Raw genomic sequence first — 18,301 nt, 5'->3', positions numbered from 1 at the left:
AAAATTTAATAGTATTAGCAATAAATGCTGAGAAAATGTAGTAGTTAGACTTAGTGGAACAATATTATCGTTTAGAATTTATGCATAAACTAAAACTTCAGTTAGTAACGTTTTTAAAACACACGTAATAAACTATTTGCTCTAACTTTCTATCTATCTATATCCATAGTATTTACTGAAGCCATTAAAGTTCATGTGAAAGAAAGTTAAAGAGGCTGTATCGAAGATTCCTATATCAAATATATTAATACGATATAACATTAAAGAAAGAATGAAACTGTAAATAGTGACCCCACTGTTAAACTAACATACCCATAACGGACGTTCAATTTTGTAAACCGAACTCATATTAAGTTCTAATAAAATATTTTGAAGTCCTAATAAATTGCTTCCCGAAATGAGAACGCAATGTAGGCGAACTTCTATACCAAAACAAAAATGAGTGTATATTTTTCTAGGTTTATGATAACTTTTTCTTATGATACTTTTTCTAGGTTTATGATACTTTTTGAAACGTAAGTGAGAATGAAATGAAACTCCCACCCAGGGAGAGAGATTTTTGAGATATAAACCTTAGCGCGGGAGTTCGACGATTGTCCTCAAAAGATGTTTTTGCACAAAAGATGAAAAATCAGTTTTTTTTTTTTTTATTTATTTATTTACAACTCAAAATGTTAATGGGTAGGCTCGGTAGAAATATATCGTTCTGAAACAAGAACGAGACATTGACACTAAGTGTAGACACCACACAATCGTAATAATAGCGTGCCGGAAAAAACAACTGCATTATAGCACAATGTGGCAACACTGATGGTACCAGACGGTGTTAACGTATGTGGCTGACCATCAGCTGTCCTACAAATAAACAGTTACAAACAAACAAGAAACAGAAAATCCTGGTCAGCCGTAGATAAGCTATTTTGTTTCCTCTATGATTTGCATTTTTTTTAGTACCTAATGGCTGTTTACCAGCTAAATTAGTTCCTGCTTTTTCACTAGTCATAAGTATACACAAATTTCTCTTTATATTACGTTTGTTCTTAAAAACCCAGTTTTTTTTTTTTTTTTTATCTAATGTAGTGGGGTTATTGTACATAAATATTGACAATCGCGGAACATGGAAATAGATCCAATATGACACTCCCAAGCATACTATATATTGTATTGGTTGTCACCACGTGACCTTACGCCGCACACCTCAAGACCACCTCTGTGTCTGGTAGACTAATCATCAAGTGGGACATTACGAACTCCTCCCATCAGGCCACAACATCACTGTGAACCTGTACTCGTATCACTTATACGAGTGCAACATGCATTGCAACAGGAACCTGCGTTGCTTAATCGCAAAAGTATTAACAACAGTGCGGGATATTACGTGGCAAAGACGACCAGGGATAACATTCAGCCACGTGGCTGGCAGACACTGTGCCATTCACCATACTCGCCGGACCTAGCGCTATCAGATTATCTATCACCTGTACCCTGGACAGTCAACTCCGTGGGAAATCCTTCGACAGTGAGGCAGACCTGCGACACGCACCCACGGACTTTATTGTGTCCAAGACCTTCGAGTTTTATCACTAGAGTATTGCGCAGCTGCAGGAATGTTGGCAGAGATGGTGGATGCTGATGGAGATTACTTCGAGACTTAACGCTAAATACCATGCACTGTATGTCTGTCTATTTCTGATGATCGGAAGCAGCAAGATGTTTTTTGGTTACTTTTTACAGGAAATGTTTGCTAAGCAGGATCTTTCGCATCAGTAGCAGTGAGTAATTGTCTCTTTCTCAATTTGACAACTTTACAAATGAATTTGTTAATATCAACTTTAGCGGTGCAATATTGTGGTAGAACTTTCATGCAAATTAAGTAATCCTCATTTTACTGTGTTAATCATGTTATATACAAGTAACGAGGATTTTTTTTTTTCTGTTGTAGGGAGTTCCAGCAGAGCCTGAAGGAGCATCTGTTGTACCAGCGTCAACTGCGAATTCGTTAATGCGAGAAGAAAAACCATGCATGTGTGAAGCATGCAAAGATAGGAGGTAAGTTGTTAGTTTATATTAGTCAAAGGAGTTACATACCGATATTTTAAACTCACGATTATTGTTAGTTACTTCACATTAGTTAACGTGAGTGATGTAAATTCGTGTCTCATACAGTTGCGAAAAAAGTAAATCACCCAATTTCGTTGGTAGATTCTTATTAATTGAGAAAATGTTTAGAGTCGAAAAACTCCTTCTCCCAGTGCTATGAGCTATCGAAATTTCGGAAAATCAACTTTTGAAGCGCACTGCATTAGAAAAGTATGAAATCTAGTTTGAATAGTTCGAGAAATTAATAGACGAATTAGTGCAAGTTGTATCTATAATCATATTTACGTATCTTGCTATACGTTTAGAACGAATTTTAGAAAGCTGAGTTCAAAGAGAGTTACAGCAGGATCAAGAGTCTGTTAGGTGTTTTCTAATGCCACAGGATAAAAAGTCAGTGAAAGGAATATTTCTGATTCAAATAAACACACGATTGGCAAAATATTCATGTAGGTCCTTCCCTTTTGATTATCGGGACAGGACGTTTGGGCGCGGACGTTTCGGCGCTGCCGTTTGGGCGCCGGACGTTTGGGCGCGAAGCCGTTTAGGCGCCAGACGTTTGGGCGCGAGGTACATAGTAAAACTCACAATTTACGAAATATAAAGTAAGCTAGGCACTGAAAACTAAGCGCGAATCAAGATATATACTTTTCCTACACTTCTATCTTTATCTCACCTCATTTATCTATCTATTTTCTATCTTATTTATTCATCTAAATTAAATGGTTTAATGCGTTTGTGGCATTTGTTGCCTAACCTCGTCATGGATTGATTTTTCGCTTATTCACGATTCTTGTACTTCTGATCTAATGTTGATCTAATTTTTGTATTATATAAGAAAGCTAGGAAATGAAGGAATCAGACGAACTGTTAATAATTTTCTTAATGTTAATTAAAAAATATTGATTTAATTTTTGTATTTTTTAAAAAAAGTTAATAATTACATACTTAGAATCTTAAAATTTGCTTTCTTTCGTATTACGTTTGCTAAACTCTTCTCTTCCTTATTACGTGTGCCAAACTCTTCTCTTCCTTAAGTCCAATAAAGAATCACCAATAAAAGATTTCCGCGCACTCGAGTTGAGAGAAGTGGTCCCGCGTAGCGTAGTCGCTAACGCTCTCGCCTTCTGTGCGAGCGGTCCCGGGTACGATTCCCGGTAGGGGCACTCGGTCGAAAATGTGTAACACGCTCTTTCAGGCCGGCCACCCTGAATGAGGTTTTCCTCATTCACACCAGGCCGGGGTGGTACCTAATTTATAGGTCCAGGCCGCTTCCTTCCTTCCCCAATCCTTTCTTTCTTTCCTTTTCCTGGATAGTGTGCCCCTCAAACGTGACGGGCTAAATGGCCTTACATGCCGACAGCCCAAAAATCTAAATCCTAATCGAGTTGAGCGAAAGCTATTAATACAGGGTGTCTAAGACATTGAGTTTAGGAACTGTAGTATGCTGTATTTCTTGTATCACTTTTTTTTATTAACATTCCAATATAAAAATCAAAACTTAACACACTTTTTTTTCGTCCCATTGTAAGCATTTAATCTGCACTAAAGAAAGTGGCGAAAGGAAATAAAGAAGATTTCAAAGTGAAAAATAATAGTTAAGTGTACATATATTGGTCATTCAGCCACTAGAAATGTGTTTGACATTCACACTTATTGCATAACTACAGTAGAAGTCCTGCTTTAAGTTTTTTAATGGAATAGGCTCACTATGTACGTAATGCAGTCAATCATATCTAGTCTGGTCTACTTATCTTTGGCTTGAAAAGTTATCAAATAAAAAGCATACTTAACTTTGGTTGAAACTTAAATTTACAAAATTTAATTGTTAATTCAGTTTTTAGAATTTTCAAATTTCAATATTTCTAGTATGTAAAACAAAATCCAGTACAATTCAAGGACTTCCACTACAGTAGACACTTTGTGATATCTTGATTCGAACTTAGTACTCAGCGCCTAACACAATGACTTTTTAATTTAACTCGCGCCCAAACGTCTGGCGCCCAAATGGCTTCGCGCCCAAACGTCCAGTGCCCAAACGGCGGCGCCCAAACGTCACGTACCGTTGATTATTTTGTGAAGATTTGAATAGCAAGAGAGAATATGTCCATGTACCTCTATTAATAATTGTATTGTTGTGACAAGTTTCATTAAAAAAAAAAAGGAAAAGAAAGAGAGATATTGGCGGTTATTGAGACAAAGTTTGGAATTTTTCCATAAAATACAGCATTGATAACCGAAAGAATGATGTAAAATGGTGACTTTTTGTAAAAAATCTTCAGTCTCAATGTATTTCCTTCATTCAAATAAATTATCTGTCGAATTTCTTTGCCGTACTTGAAATACGAAGTTAAAACCATCTTGTGACAAGCTTCTGCAGTTTGCATATACTTGTTTCTATATCAAGGAGACATGTCGGCTCTGAAACGGATTTATTTCAGAAAATAGAGTAAGTCACAAAGAAGGAGATCGGGCTATAGGCAGAGTATTTTGTACTCTGAACATCTTATATATATATATATATATATATATATATATATATATATATATATATATATATATATATATATATATATATTGTCATATAGAGAATGCTGTAATAATATTTATGAAAGTCATTTTTTTTTTTTTACATCGTGAGTTTCATTTATTATTAATAACTAGCAGATTGTCCATTCTTCGCACAGAGAAAATACGTTTCATTTTGGACATAAAGGGGAATGAGGGCTGAATTTGGATTTAAGTGACATCGGAAGTGTCACTGTTCGTCTCAGTACCCTGAAAACTATAGATTCGACACTAATATCGGTCATTTTCGATCATTTTAAATATTGCCCTCGCCCCCTTCCCCTAAGTTACACCGTCAAAGTGAAATAACAACCACCATTCCAGGCCCGAACCTCATCAATGTTGAAAATTTCGATCTATGTTCGACCTCATCTCTATCTATGTTGAAAACTTGATCGAGATCGGTCTGGTGGTTCAAGAGTTATGAAGTCACAAACATAGTCACTTTCATTCTTACATATATTGATTTCTATTTATTTCTCCCTCCCCTCCCCTAAGTTCTGCCGTAAAAGTGAAATGGAAAATAAATTCCAGGTTCGAACCTCTTCGATGTTGAAAATTTGATCGAGATTGGTCGTATTGTTCAAGAGTTATGAAGTCACAAACATAGTTACTCCAGAAAATAATTTATGTATGCATTATCGGCGAAGTAGGAAATAGGTTAAAAAGAATGAACTAAGCTATTCCGTAAGTTCAAAAGAGTCGATGTTACACAAGAAAGTCTCAAAAGACACATTAAACTGCGAGACCTGTGTTTAAATTTCATCTCCATGCTAAGCGTACGAATGATCAAAATATAATATTAAGAGAGCGAGATTTACACGTCCGTTACATAGTGTGACTAACAGAGTCCAATTAATTAATTTAATTCCAACTATACCTAGCAAGATCATTTTCTGTTCACGTGACCTATGATGTGGAGTTAAATTTACTCCTACCTAGAACCTTGCTTATTAAATCTTCAAGTAACAAACTAGACTTGATTGAAGTACTCAATTTTTAATTCGTTTTCTTCATGAAGTACAAAATTAAATGAAAGGAATCTTTATAAACTTAGAGTGCTGATAGCTACCACCATACTGGTTAGTTAAATGGATTAGTTTCTATGTTCCACAATATTGCATATGTATCACACACTTCATGCTTTGCCGCCTTAGATGCGTGATCAAAGTAATAGAAAATTGAAATTCGTCTTGAAGGAAAAATCCTGATAAAACTAACAGATGTTATGACTGCTGGTATCCTTGTCCATATACTTAAAAACATTGTTATATATGTGGGAGACCGGGGTTATAAAAGACACGGCCAAAAAATACCCTAAATATCAAATCAAAATTATAAAAAGAATAAGTAATGAAACCGTCAATACCTTTACTTTTCTACCCCACTTCCACTTATGAACTAATATAAGTTTTTATATTGTCATCACGCGATGCAAAAATACCTTCACTTTGAACTTACCACGAGAGTTCGTGACTGTTTTAAAATAAAATTTTATTGTGAAAAGTGAGTTAAAAATGTGGAAATGACTGCTATGTAACTTTGTGACTAAGATTATGAAGGTTGATGTGAAGTTTTGAAAAATGCTGAAACTTTGCATTTCAGGTCAGTTGAGGGCATGTCTCTTATTATCCCTTTTAGAAATGTTGAAGGAGTAATAAGACAGCTGTTATTATTATTACCTCAGTTACCCTTATTCCCTTATTACCTCAGTTCAACTTTATGTTTATTTAGCGCATATGACGAGTATAACCTGCTAGTTTTTTGTATATAGAAAGTAAATAGGAAAATGCCTACTCTGGCAATCCATTCAGAGTCTGTGCATAGATAGTGACAGTGGAAAATATGCTTTGGATCAACTAATTTCATCATCAACTGGTGAAAGTTTGCCAGGAGAAATTGATCCAACTAGAGCAGAATCTTGCATAGAAATGTATTATGCCGTGTACTATGATCTTGACTAGTATATTGGGAGGGCTGTTGCTTTCCCAGATGAAGGACCGTGCAAGGTTAAATTTTTGAAAAAAGAACGTAAGTGGTTTCAATTGGCCTGTCTATGATGACATTCAAACAGTGACATCCAAATCTTTTTTATGGGCCTATCAAACTGGATGGAAATGGAAATAGGCCATTCCAGATTTCCAGAGAATAGCTCCAAAAAATTCGTTGTGTTTATTGCAAAGTGAAAAAGGATTTTTGAAACCAAAACAGAAAGATTAAATATGACTCCTCTTCTTTTGATAGGCCTAGGTATTTGTAGGGCTATTCTTAATATTTGTTAAACCCATGCCTATATGCCAACAGTTCTTTTTGTCCTATACATTTTTCCTATGTTTATTTAAGTGGTCCAGCCTAAGATAATTAATAAGGCCTACCTGCTATAATTATGTTACATTGAAGTTTAAATTATATTTATAAGGTTTTTAAATGTTAACATGGAGTTTACATAGGCTAGCATAACATTTCCAAACTCTTTGCACATTTTTCATATGTTCGTTCGACTGTACATCGTAAAAGGTTTAATATTCATCTTACATATTTTTCGAAAATGTAGTTTTATACATAGGATACATTTTACATAAAATTTTATCAACAGTAGGTTTAAAACATTTTTCAATGTTCTCTTCTTGTATGATTACAATTTAATAGCTTTTTCAATTCATCTAAGTTAGCTAAAATTATTTTTCAAATGCAGTGTTTTTTCTTTGTTGCGAATTTAGGCACTTTTAAGTTCATTTTCGACATTCACCAGAAAATTTCTTGTCAGCATTCCTTTTTATTTGATAGCGTGAATTTTGTCTATGATGTATGTAGATTACGTAAAAGTCAACTATACTTTGTTTTAATGGTTTTTGATATTTAATACTCAGGCAACTGAATCTTCCATTGGATTTCATTTTTTAAATCTTGATATTCCGGGAACATATGTACATATTTCAGATCTGAAAAAAGTAAATTGTTCAGAATTGTCAGCAGGTTTAATTTTTTTGGTACAATCACATACATTTTTATTCTAGTTCCTCAAGAAATCAAAACAAGTGCTAGAATTGTTTTTGTCTCTTATTACCCCCCCCCCCTCTCTGTATATATATTATATATAATGTGTGTGTGTGTGTGTGCAGAATAAATGTTAAAAACAAGATCCCCCATTAAAGGGGTTACTATGGAAGATAATGGCGAACTCAGAAGGTGCATAAAACACGCACACAACTCCATTTTTGATTTTTGGAGATTTGTTGCGGAAACAAAAACACGAAGAAATAGAACGCCGATTTTATACATATAATCTGTTGGGTGAAATATGTGAATAGTATTTTCTGGTGAACTTAACAAAAAATGGGTTATGAGTTCATCGTCAACAACACGTTAGTCCGACTTCAAATGTTTGACAAGAATAAAGTAAGCCCACAGAATATCAAGAAAATAATTTCCATCATGACTCTCGATCATATTCACAGCCTTTTTACTTTGCATTATTTTAATATTTCTTTCTACTTCGAGTCAAGTTGTTCTCATTCATAAGCATAACGAAAGTAGTAATTAGTAGAGTTACAAGTGAATTATTCTCATTCTAGCATAGGAACTACATATAACTTAAATAAAAATAAAATCTGACCAAAGCAAAGACTAACCTGTGTTACAGTTCTGACAATATATATTACACACATTATTTTCTTTTTACGTCTAGATAATGTGTCTGACGAAGGCAATGGAAATTGCTGAAACTGTAACTCAGATTAATGTTCACTTTAGTCAGATTTTACTTAATCTTGAGCCTGTTTCTAGCTACGGTTAAGCCATCTCAGTTATCATTTCAAACAAAAATTTGCTTTAAGGTTAGTTTAAAGGGACAAGTTTCGCCGCTAGATGTCACTACAGTCTTCGTATCTCTCTCATGTATTTTTTACCTTTCACGAAAATTCACGATTTCTTTTTTAAAGTTCAACCTAGAGACTTCAATTTTTTTAGAGAAGGAACTTCATAATCTATCCAAGGGAACAATCCGTGCCGATTTTTTATTTAGCATTTTCTTTATTGTTGAAATGGCTTGAATGTTGAAATGGATATCGAAACCTTTAACAATGTAACTGTTTCAACAATGAAGAAAATTCTAAATAAAAAATCGGCACGGATTGTTCCCTTGCATAGATTATGAAGTTCCTTCTCTAAAAATTTGAAGTCTCTAGTTTGAAATTTGTAAGAGAAATTGTAAATTTTCGTGAAAGCTAAAAAATACATGTAAGAGATACGAAGACTGTAGTGACATCTAGCGGCAGTACTTGTCCCTTTACACCAACCTTAATAGGATATATATACCTAGTAGTTTCACAAATACTGTCAGTGATTTGGAAATGAAACAGATACAGCCACAGGATGACAAAATATTGATATCCTTTTGGAAGATGATACCAACCTGTTTCCTTTTGCAAGATGATGGAAGAGCACCAATCAGTTCCCAAAATGATGGAAGAGGAGCAGTTAGTTTCGAAAATGTTCACCTTGAACCTGGATGTAGATTCGGAGTCTGGTTGGCCACTTGTCAGTGGAGTTACGAATAGTGTCTATGGGTAAGTGGGTGGGTTCCCTTGACCAGTGCGCGCTTCAGGGGATCCACATTAGGGTGTCTTCTAGCAGGCCATTGATTCAAGCACTGACCACAGTTCGTAGTCGAGCGGGTTCAGATCCAGGCTGCTAGAGAGCCAGTCTGATGTGGAGATGAAGACAGGGGCGTTAGACTGTGGCCACTCTTGTGTTGACCCTTCCGTATGCGGGGAAGCAGAATCCCGTTGGAAGGTCCACTGTTGGTTGGGGAACATGGTAGTACTCAGTAATTTTTCAATGGGCTCCAACACTGGTTTGGTACACGGTAGCCGTGCCTTCACCCCTTGTTCACAAAAATGGAGCCGTGTTGTGCCATTGAATCTCACACTCCACCACACCATGACTGATGCTGGATGATGGAACCTGTGTAACCTGGAAACACATTCAGCAGCTTACACAAATGATGATGCGTACACACGATTATTTGAGCATTAAAGGACTATTCAACTGTGAACAGCTTCTCGTCGGAGAAGAGAATTGTCTGGTAACCATTTCCTGCGTAACACTTGAGAAGAAGTTTGATTTTCACCATGCCCCACTGGCTTAACGCATGAGTCAGGAAGTATTCTGTATGCTGTTTGTAGGCTATGAGTCCCAGGTCCATATTGAGCATTCGTGACGTGGTTAGTCTTGAAATGGACATCTCTAGAGACATCAATGATTAAGTCCTGACGGGATTTCGTCGAATTCTTTCAGCTAGGGCTTTAACTGCCTGTGGTATCCTCACAGTGCGTGGTCTACCACTACGCTGCCAGTCATTGAAACTTCCCATCTCATTGTAACTGGATGATGCGATAGACAAATCGTTCACTGATTTGCAGGGGTTTCAGGTTGGTGAAGATCCATGGTGGTAGCATACCCATCTTATGTAGCACTAAGACTGCAACACGATTCTCGTAGTCGCCCCACTACATCGTTACATATTCCCATTGCCATATGTCTCATCGTGGAATGAACAGCGCAGGGTCCCACTTCTCCCATCATATCCAGATGGCAGCTCAATCATACCAAACATAGTCAAACAACGGTCAAAATCTCTGACTATTTATGAAATAACTACGTACATATGTACACACACCGAGTGTATCGAAAGTCCGGAGCCATAGGCGAACTCCGTTATAAGTAAACATACAAAAAATGGTGGGGAGAGGTTGAAAATAGGGTAGTTTCCAGTCTAAAATGATGGAATTTTTCTAATCACCCCCACCTGTTTGGGTTCCACACTGGTTTGGTACCCTGTGTTAAGTAAAACGTTTTCAGCCAAGGTCCGTAGACCCTACTCCGCGCTTTTACAGGTCCCTTCATAACTCACTGTTTCTGCGTAGCCACTTTCTCCAGCTGTTGTGTGACGTCACCGCGGTGAAGCAGGGACAAATATCGTATGGTAAATCAGTGTTCCACCGTAGCGATTTGCAAGGAAAACAAATTTTAAAAATGAATGAAAAAAAAAAAAAAAAAAAAAAGACTACATACAGATACAATATGTACTCACTTTAGCATTGTGCAGCACTTGAATAATAGTTTTGCATCCAGCGTGTTAAGAATATCCCTCGTCCGAAGTTCCCGTGTTTTTCTATTTAAAAACGGAATTTTGAAGAATATCCTTTTCTTGTCAAATAGTTTCAACATGGAAGTGTCTTTCTTAGGACATCAAATAGTCGTCCAAACACACCTTTTTTTTTTTTTTATTGACAGTTTGTGTGTGTGTGTGTGTGTGTGAGAGAGAGAAATTGTTGAAATAAAACTTCATATATTTTTTTTATTGCTTCCATCCACCCGGAGAGAAGGTGAAACGAGACCACCACATAGCCTCATATTGCCACTATTCAACTTGGAAACAATTGCAACTATTTAGAAACCTGACACATCAACTTTCGACATGATTTCGAAGACCAACTTTTTACTCATAGTTTTATCGAAATCATAATACACTGGCTGTTTCCACGCATCTGTCAAGCCTCCAATCCTTGTCACCTGAACATTTATATGCGATCTCAAAATTAAATAAATCTCTTGATCATAGCACACGCGCCCCTTAACATTCATTTCATGAAATATAAACAATTAAAATTTCTCCACATTCTTTAAGCGGAGGCCTCCATCAAAATTTTTATAGCTGGAGTAAGAATACTGGAGAAAATTGTAATTTTTGCACACAACGTCGAGGTGTTGACTCATTGGGTAGGGGGATTCAGACTTGTAACAGAAAATGACTATATAATTTATCACTGAGGCGCGTTGTGATAATGCACGAATGATACCTTAATCCAGCGTTTCCCAACCGGTGTGCTGCGGCACACTGGTGTGCCGTGAATGGGCCGCTGGTGTGCCGCGGGGAAATCGAACAAAATTATTAATTCTATAACAATCATATTGCAAGACATAAGGGAAAATTTATATTTGTATTTCACATTACTATGAACCTTTACTATGAATCTACAATTTTAAGTTTCATACCGTGTACAATTTTAATGTTGAAAAAAGTATTTGTTATCATTGTTATGACCATTGTTGCTCCTTTATTGTTGCAGACTATTTCGTAACCTGAAATTTTAAAATATCATTCAATACTTTCGACAAAGCAAACATGCATACAAATTACCTATATTTGTGTCTTAAAAGTAAAAGAGATTTGTTTGTTCGTTTCTTATTTAGTGATCTATCTTCTTAGTGAAAGGTTGGATACAGTTTTCGAAAAAGAAAGCGTAGTTTTGCAAACCTGAGTCGAATATTTCATTGAATTATTTTCTATTTTTAAATTAGAATGAAAAGTAAGCATAATGATTAACCACGGGGAAAAACCAGTGATCGAGCTTACTTCTCTATGAGAAAGATCATTAATCACAGAAAAAAAAATACCACGGTATTTTATATTTATAAATAATAATATCTATGAGTGTGCCGCGAGAATTCAAGTTACACACGTAGTGTGCCGCAAGTTGAAAAAAGTTGGGAAACGCTGCCTTAATCAATCCATCTTAGTTTTTCTTGTCATTTATTGGCTTATTTACTTGGTCCGGCGTACAACTTTTTTTTTGTAATATACCACTACTCGGTTTTTAACTACTCTATTGAAAGACCATGAGATTATGAACTGACATTTGAAATTCTTTTTAGTATAATTAACTCTTTAATTCTTTAGTATATTTGCTTTCCAGTTCTTTTAACTTCGTTTATAAATTTATTATTATGGCTTTGTACATACTGTCGGGCTTCAGTTTTTCGTGAGCTTCTTCGTGGCTAAGTGGTTGGCGTAGGCGTCTCTGGCATCAGAGAGCCGGGTTCGATTCCCGGCGGGAGCTCATGTGATTTCGGATTCCACGTAAATCTGTAGGCCCGCGTTTCATATAGCCTTGCTGCTGAAAATGACGCTAAACTAAAGTGAAATCAGTTTTTCGTTCTCATCACGCAAAAAGGAAAGCTCTTCCTTTAGTTTATGCCCTTCGCTGTCCACAGAACAAGTAGATAGGGATGAGCACGAGACAAGATTTGAGGCTGTCTCGTCTCGAAAATGTGCTGTAAAAGTGATGTATCGACTCGAAAAACGTATATTTTTATATTGGAGGAGCTGTGTCTCAACTCGAATTTTCTCAGGAAAATTCTGTCTCGACTCGTGCGCATCCCTACAAGTAGAAGATAACACAGAAAAAGAGTTATTTTTTTTGTTTAAGTCACAATAGTCACTTCATCCGAGTGCACCCCACTGTCTGATTTGTTATTAAAAAAAAAAAAAGTTCAGTGAAGGCTTAAGATCTCGTTTCAACTTTTTCTTGGGTGGAATATTTAGAAGCTCAGATTTTAAATCACGTTCGTAAGCTTCGGGAATAAAATGATAGGATCAGACGCGGGCATTTTCAACTTTAAATGTCTTTCCGACAGCATTTCTTTAGCCAAACTTTCCGACGAGGATCCGAGGAAAATACATGATAAATAACTTCAGAACCTTTAGTATTGCGACAAGCACTGACAGTACAATTCGACATGCTTAAAGTCGAACCCTACAATAATTAATTTTTCTCAATACAAGAAAACAAAATTCGCTCAGTTCCCTGCAAAAATTAAACAAACAAGCAAGGGTGAATGACAAGGACCTTGGGTGAAAGCTGTTCTGCTCCCGCCGTGACGTCACACTTTTACTACCGTCTTCGGTTTTCAAAGAAGGGTAGTTATGACGCGACCTTAAAAGAGGAAAGGAACAGTAGAGTCGACGGACCTTGGTTTTCAGCTGTGCCGGCTGTGCGACTCATATGTGAGGGCACGCAGGGAGCACATACACATTATTGTGGAGGGAACTTAGATCACTTCGAATCCATTTCGAAGCAATAGTGTATTATTGGTACGGTGAGGGTCCAAAGAAGAGCCTGGTGAACTTGCAGCGTTGCTTTTTCAATTAATATAGGGGGCCGTACCAGTGTAGACTGCAAGCGACTGGTGCGATTTAAAAAAAAAAAAAATCACAATTACAGACTGAAAACAACCTATTTCCAACTTTTCTCATTTTTTCTTATTTTTACTCATAACGTAGTTGGCCTATGGCCTCAGAGTTACGATACACCCAGTATATACTGTATATGTAGATATAGATCTATATATTTTGCATAGTAATTTTATTTATTTATTTATTTATTTATTTTTTGTTTATATAACGATTCTGGATTGGTATTCAATACTTTTCGACTCAGCAAATCGTTCCTTCTTGAACTGTTTTACAGAATTTTAAAAGTTTGTGGACTAAAGGTACTTCACCGTGTGATATCAGGAGCAAGGGTAAATAGGCGAGTGTCCTATTTAATGAAAATTATGCTAAACTCAAGGTAATTGTTTGCTGTCTATGTAAGCGTAGGCTTGTTTTGCATAAATTTTCACGTAGGTAAAATGGTTGGTAAAGTAGTTTAATATTTTGGTAAACGTAATGCTAATAAATTGATTATATTCTTTGAGATTTCAGTGTAAATTAAATGATGTGGATGGCGAAATACGAGTTGCATTTTTTTTGGGGGGGGGGGGGGAAGGGGTCGTGTGAAATGTTGGACTAGTAAGAACGCAGTATCGCATGTAGAAGTCAGATATTTCAAACCTTTCAATACTACAAACCAGTAATGGATAACAAGAAACTTGAGTCATATATCTTATACTTAACAAAAATATGGCAGTTTGAAAGTAGCCTGAGCTAAATAAATGTTTATTGTTCATTGACATTTTATTAGATCATGCCTTTCTCCTTAATGTAGATTATTTTATTCCAGAATTTCACTGTTTCAAACTTTGATTGTTCTTTGTACAAAATAGCATAATGTATTATGGATGGTACAACCTTCTGTACATCAAACAAAAGAAAGCAATGTCGAAAAATGAAGCTACCGAAGCTTTGAAGCGCCCTAGCTTAAAAAATTATCGGTTCCAGGTGAAGTGGCTGGAGGACTTAAACTAATGCAGGCTCTGTCTAAATATTCTTGTTTAGTTTACAAAATTTGTATTTATAGATACAAAAAAGTTTAGAAACTATATCATATTTACATATTTCATTTTTAAAAAAATCGTGGATATTGAAGGACTTCCCGGCAGTTACTCGACTTCGAAACTACGTTACGTAAGTATGACTTTATTAGCAAGTATGGGTATTTAGAACTTACTAGTTTCTGTTTAATTTCTGTTAGCGTACACGCATGTGGCGTGAGAGACCGGGTTCGATTCCCGTCGGGGCTCATGTGGTTCGGATTCCACGTTAATCAGTAGGTACCGTCTCATATCAACCCAACTCTGTTTAATTTCTGACACCATGTTCATAGTTTCCAAGCGAAGGCTTTTCAAATAGTGATATATGTGTATATTGAAGTTACAGCTCTGAAAGGAGGCGTTTTTCAGCCTGTTTGATTTTTCCCCCCTTATCGTTTGGTGTAAGTAACCCCCCACAGTTAAGTTGTTATGCTTCTGCAGGTTTTATGTAACTTCCTGTTTTCCCAATAGTGTACAGTTTCACAAAATGCATATATTGGCGTCTCACTCATTCACTACGTGGCGTAAGTAATAAGTATACGCTAAATAAAAAAAAAAGTTTTCTAGTAAGAAGTATCTTTACATTAATCTCCAGTCTTGTTCGGCAGCCCAAAGTCCTTCTAAAAGTATACATCCTTTGTCTATATTCTTCTTATAGGACGTAGTATTCAAGTTTAAATGTGCCGTGACAACTATTTGCATCATATTTGGTGATGCGTATATGTAGTGTTCTATATTTTCTTTCTTCTGTCCTTTTTCCCCGTGCGTCTCTTAGCACCATACATTGAATCCTAGTAAGTTTAAACAAATTCTATAGCTTTATGTCAGACAGCCTGCTTTATAAGCGTGGAAACTCATGGAATCGGCTCTTAGAACCATTATAGGCGAATTTATGAACTACTGTGTACGTTGTTCCGGTAACATGTTGTAGATCGTCGTTTTGACCAAAAGCTCCCTGAGTAATCATCCGTCTAATCTCTGAACAGCAGACACATCAACTGAAGTCAAATATATAATCATGCATATATTAACCTTTCTCTACCCTGCTAGATTTTTTAGATAAGAAGAAGAGTAATTCGTAACGATTTTTTTTCTTTTTTATAGAGAGGTAGCGACTGAGCAACTTGAAGAAATGCGCCGTTTACAGAGTTACTGGATGGAACTCCGCCAAGATATAAGGCAGATCTATCGAATGGCAATGGAAGGAAGTATGGAGGATAGTAATAGGTCAGATGATTGGCCAAATGAAGCCAAAATGAAAGATTTGGTTCGCAAGTAAGTTACAAGTATTAATTTCCTACTATAATGTTTTTGTTCTTTAGACTTTTTTGGTTTGTATTTTAAAGTTCAGTCTTACTCAATACTATATAAACAAATAAATCATGTGTAGATTTTTCGTTGTGATTAATGAGATTAGTAACTCATGTATTTGCAATCATTGTGCTGCGTAAAATAAATTGTTCTGCTAACAGATTGATAGAATTACTAATAGGAACAATAGGGGAGGAATATAGCGAGTCTTTATTGTAGCGAGTTGATTATGTGCAAAGGATAATGAGTAGCGAGATTGGCTTGACAGGTGAGCCTAAAATGATAAAAAAAAAAAAAGAAGAAGAAGAGGTAGTTAGATAAGTGTTACTTATGTTAATTTTTGTGTTTGATATGGAAATGGACTTCTGTTGTATTTAGCAATTGTGTGTAATTGTGGAATTCGAGTATATTTTTGTTGTTATTGTCCATGAATTCTGTGTGGGCTAAACGTTGAAGAAGTAAAGCACTACGAGAGTGTAGAGGAAATTGTTTAATTGAACTGAAGGGAAGTTGGGTGAGCTGAAACTGACTGTTGCTACCGAGATTAAGGAGGAAATTTGAAGTACATCATTTAGTTCTATATATACTACATTTCAAATCAAATTTACAAGTAGCAGTGTTGGCTATAGTTAATATTTAGGAACTAGATGAATGCTATAATGTCGTTCATGAGAGAACTACCAAACTGAATGGAGTATAATAATTGCGACTCTGATTTTCTGCTTCCAGGTTATGCGTGTGTGATCCTCACCAGTTGTTTCAGAGGTTAGAGTCACAAGTTCAGGAATTCGTTATTGAAGCAAAAGTTCGTCAACTGGAACTGCTTCATAGAGAGCAACAAACACCTGCTTTAGCAGAGATATTTTTATCAGGTTAGTACACAAATGTTTGTTTATCGTACTATGAAATATTAGCGTATTGCGCTAGAAATTACTTCAGTACTGACAGCTGCGTTGCTCATATTTGTCTCCATCTTAGCAAAATGTATCAGGTGTTTAAAAACTTGCATCTATGTATATTATAAAAGTGACATTGACATTGCCTATCTCATTTATTAAAATGCGTATCCTAAAGGGGGAAGGAAAGTTAAGAATGTACGCCAAGAAATGAATATCTCACAAGTCTCTCATGTTAGGGAGCTAAAACTCAGTATAAAAACTCCTTATTAAAAGTAAGTGATTACGTGATCCAGCGTTTTGGAAAATTCAGTTTCAGTAATATTCTTGATGTCTATCACATCACGAAGAAAAAGGCTGAAGAGTTTAGCTAATCTGAAATAAGAAGCAATGCGACTGTATTATGTCATTCCCTTTGTTTTTGTAGCACTTACCGCATATTAGTGCAAACAAATAATAAAATGTCTTTCTCCATGTTTCAGTTACTAACAAATCAGTAACGCTTTACTTAGAAAAGGAAATTACTAAAGATATATCTCTGCCTTCTTAACACTAACTGCAATCAGATCGTGAAACTCCCGTAGTCTTGTTGCGTATCTGTTGGAATAGGTTACGTATAGTACAATTATCATACGTTACAAAGCACCCTTAATCGTAAAAATATGTTGTTAGAAAGCAAATTGACAACTAGAAATAATAATAATAATAATAAGTTCTTCCCAAAAAATTGCAGACTTATTTTTTTAGATTAATAAAGCCCTATTTATATTAGGCTCCTGAACTACATGTACTATCCCAGTATCTGTCTGCTGTGTTTTGAGGGAAACAAAGAAATCTTCAGGCAGGATAGCTGCGTCGGGGTTCGAACCCCAAGTGTAATAGAGGATTTCATTCCTCTTCTGTATTATATGGAATTACCCAGCTCTTCGTTACACTACAGAATTGTTTATTTCCTTCTTTCTAGAAATTGAAATGTTAGTGGTGCAAAGTGTACTGCACGGAACGTGGACGGAGCTTCAGGGATTTCGTTGTGAAGCTTTTTTTTTTAAAGTTCAGTGACTTAACGATTATGAAGTTAAGGGAGACAATGACAATGTGATCGATGATAAATGGGTGGCATGACGAGAGTTAGAGAAAACAGGAGAACCCTGAGAAAGATCTGGTACACTGTATTTGTCCATTACAAAACTCACTTAGCGAGAGCTGGGATCGAATCAGAAATCCTACTAGGAGTGAGTGACGTCGGCCACACAAGGGAATTCCATGCTATTTCAAGTAGGAATATGGCTTTAAATATACTCACAAAATTTAATAAAATCCAATTTACGCAA

General features: G+C 36.0%; 1 protein-coding gene across 3 annotated transcripts in view; it reads left to right on the top strand.

Moving 5' to 3' along the window:
- The window catches only part of LOC145692397 (uncharacterized), a 112,281-nt gene that overhangs the window by 20,374 nt on the left and 73,606 nt on the right, over nt 1-18,301 (top strand). For 2 of the 3 annotated variants that reach the window (XM_081767702.1, XM_081767706.1), the window contains exons 2-5: nt 1,943-2,049; nt 13,980-14,081; nt 15,868-16,038; nt 16,804-16,946. In XM_081767702.1, coding sequence (XP_081623828.1) covers nt 1,943-2,049; nt 13,980-14,081; nt 15,868-16,038; nt 16,804-16,946 — 523 coding nt within the window. The remainder of the gene's footprint in view (nt 1-1,942; nt 2,050-13,979; nt 14,082-15,867; nt 16,039-16,803; nt 16,947-18,301) is intronic. The other variant, XM_081767704.1, reaches the window with a different exon arrangement.

The sequence above is a fragment of the Thermobia domestica genome, chromosome 1 (genome assembly GCF_964235325.1).
Source record: "Thermobia domestica chromosome 1, izTheDome1.hap1.1, whole genome shotgun sequence".
Lineage (NCBI taxonomy): Eukaryota > Metazoa > Arthropoda > Insecta > Zygentoma > Lepismatidae > Thermobia > Thermobia domestica.
The sequence above is the reverse complement of the archived record's forward strand: the minus strand, read 5'-3'. Positions and strand labels throughout refer to the sequence as shown.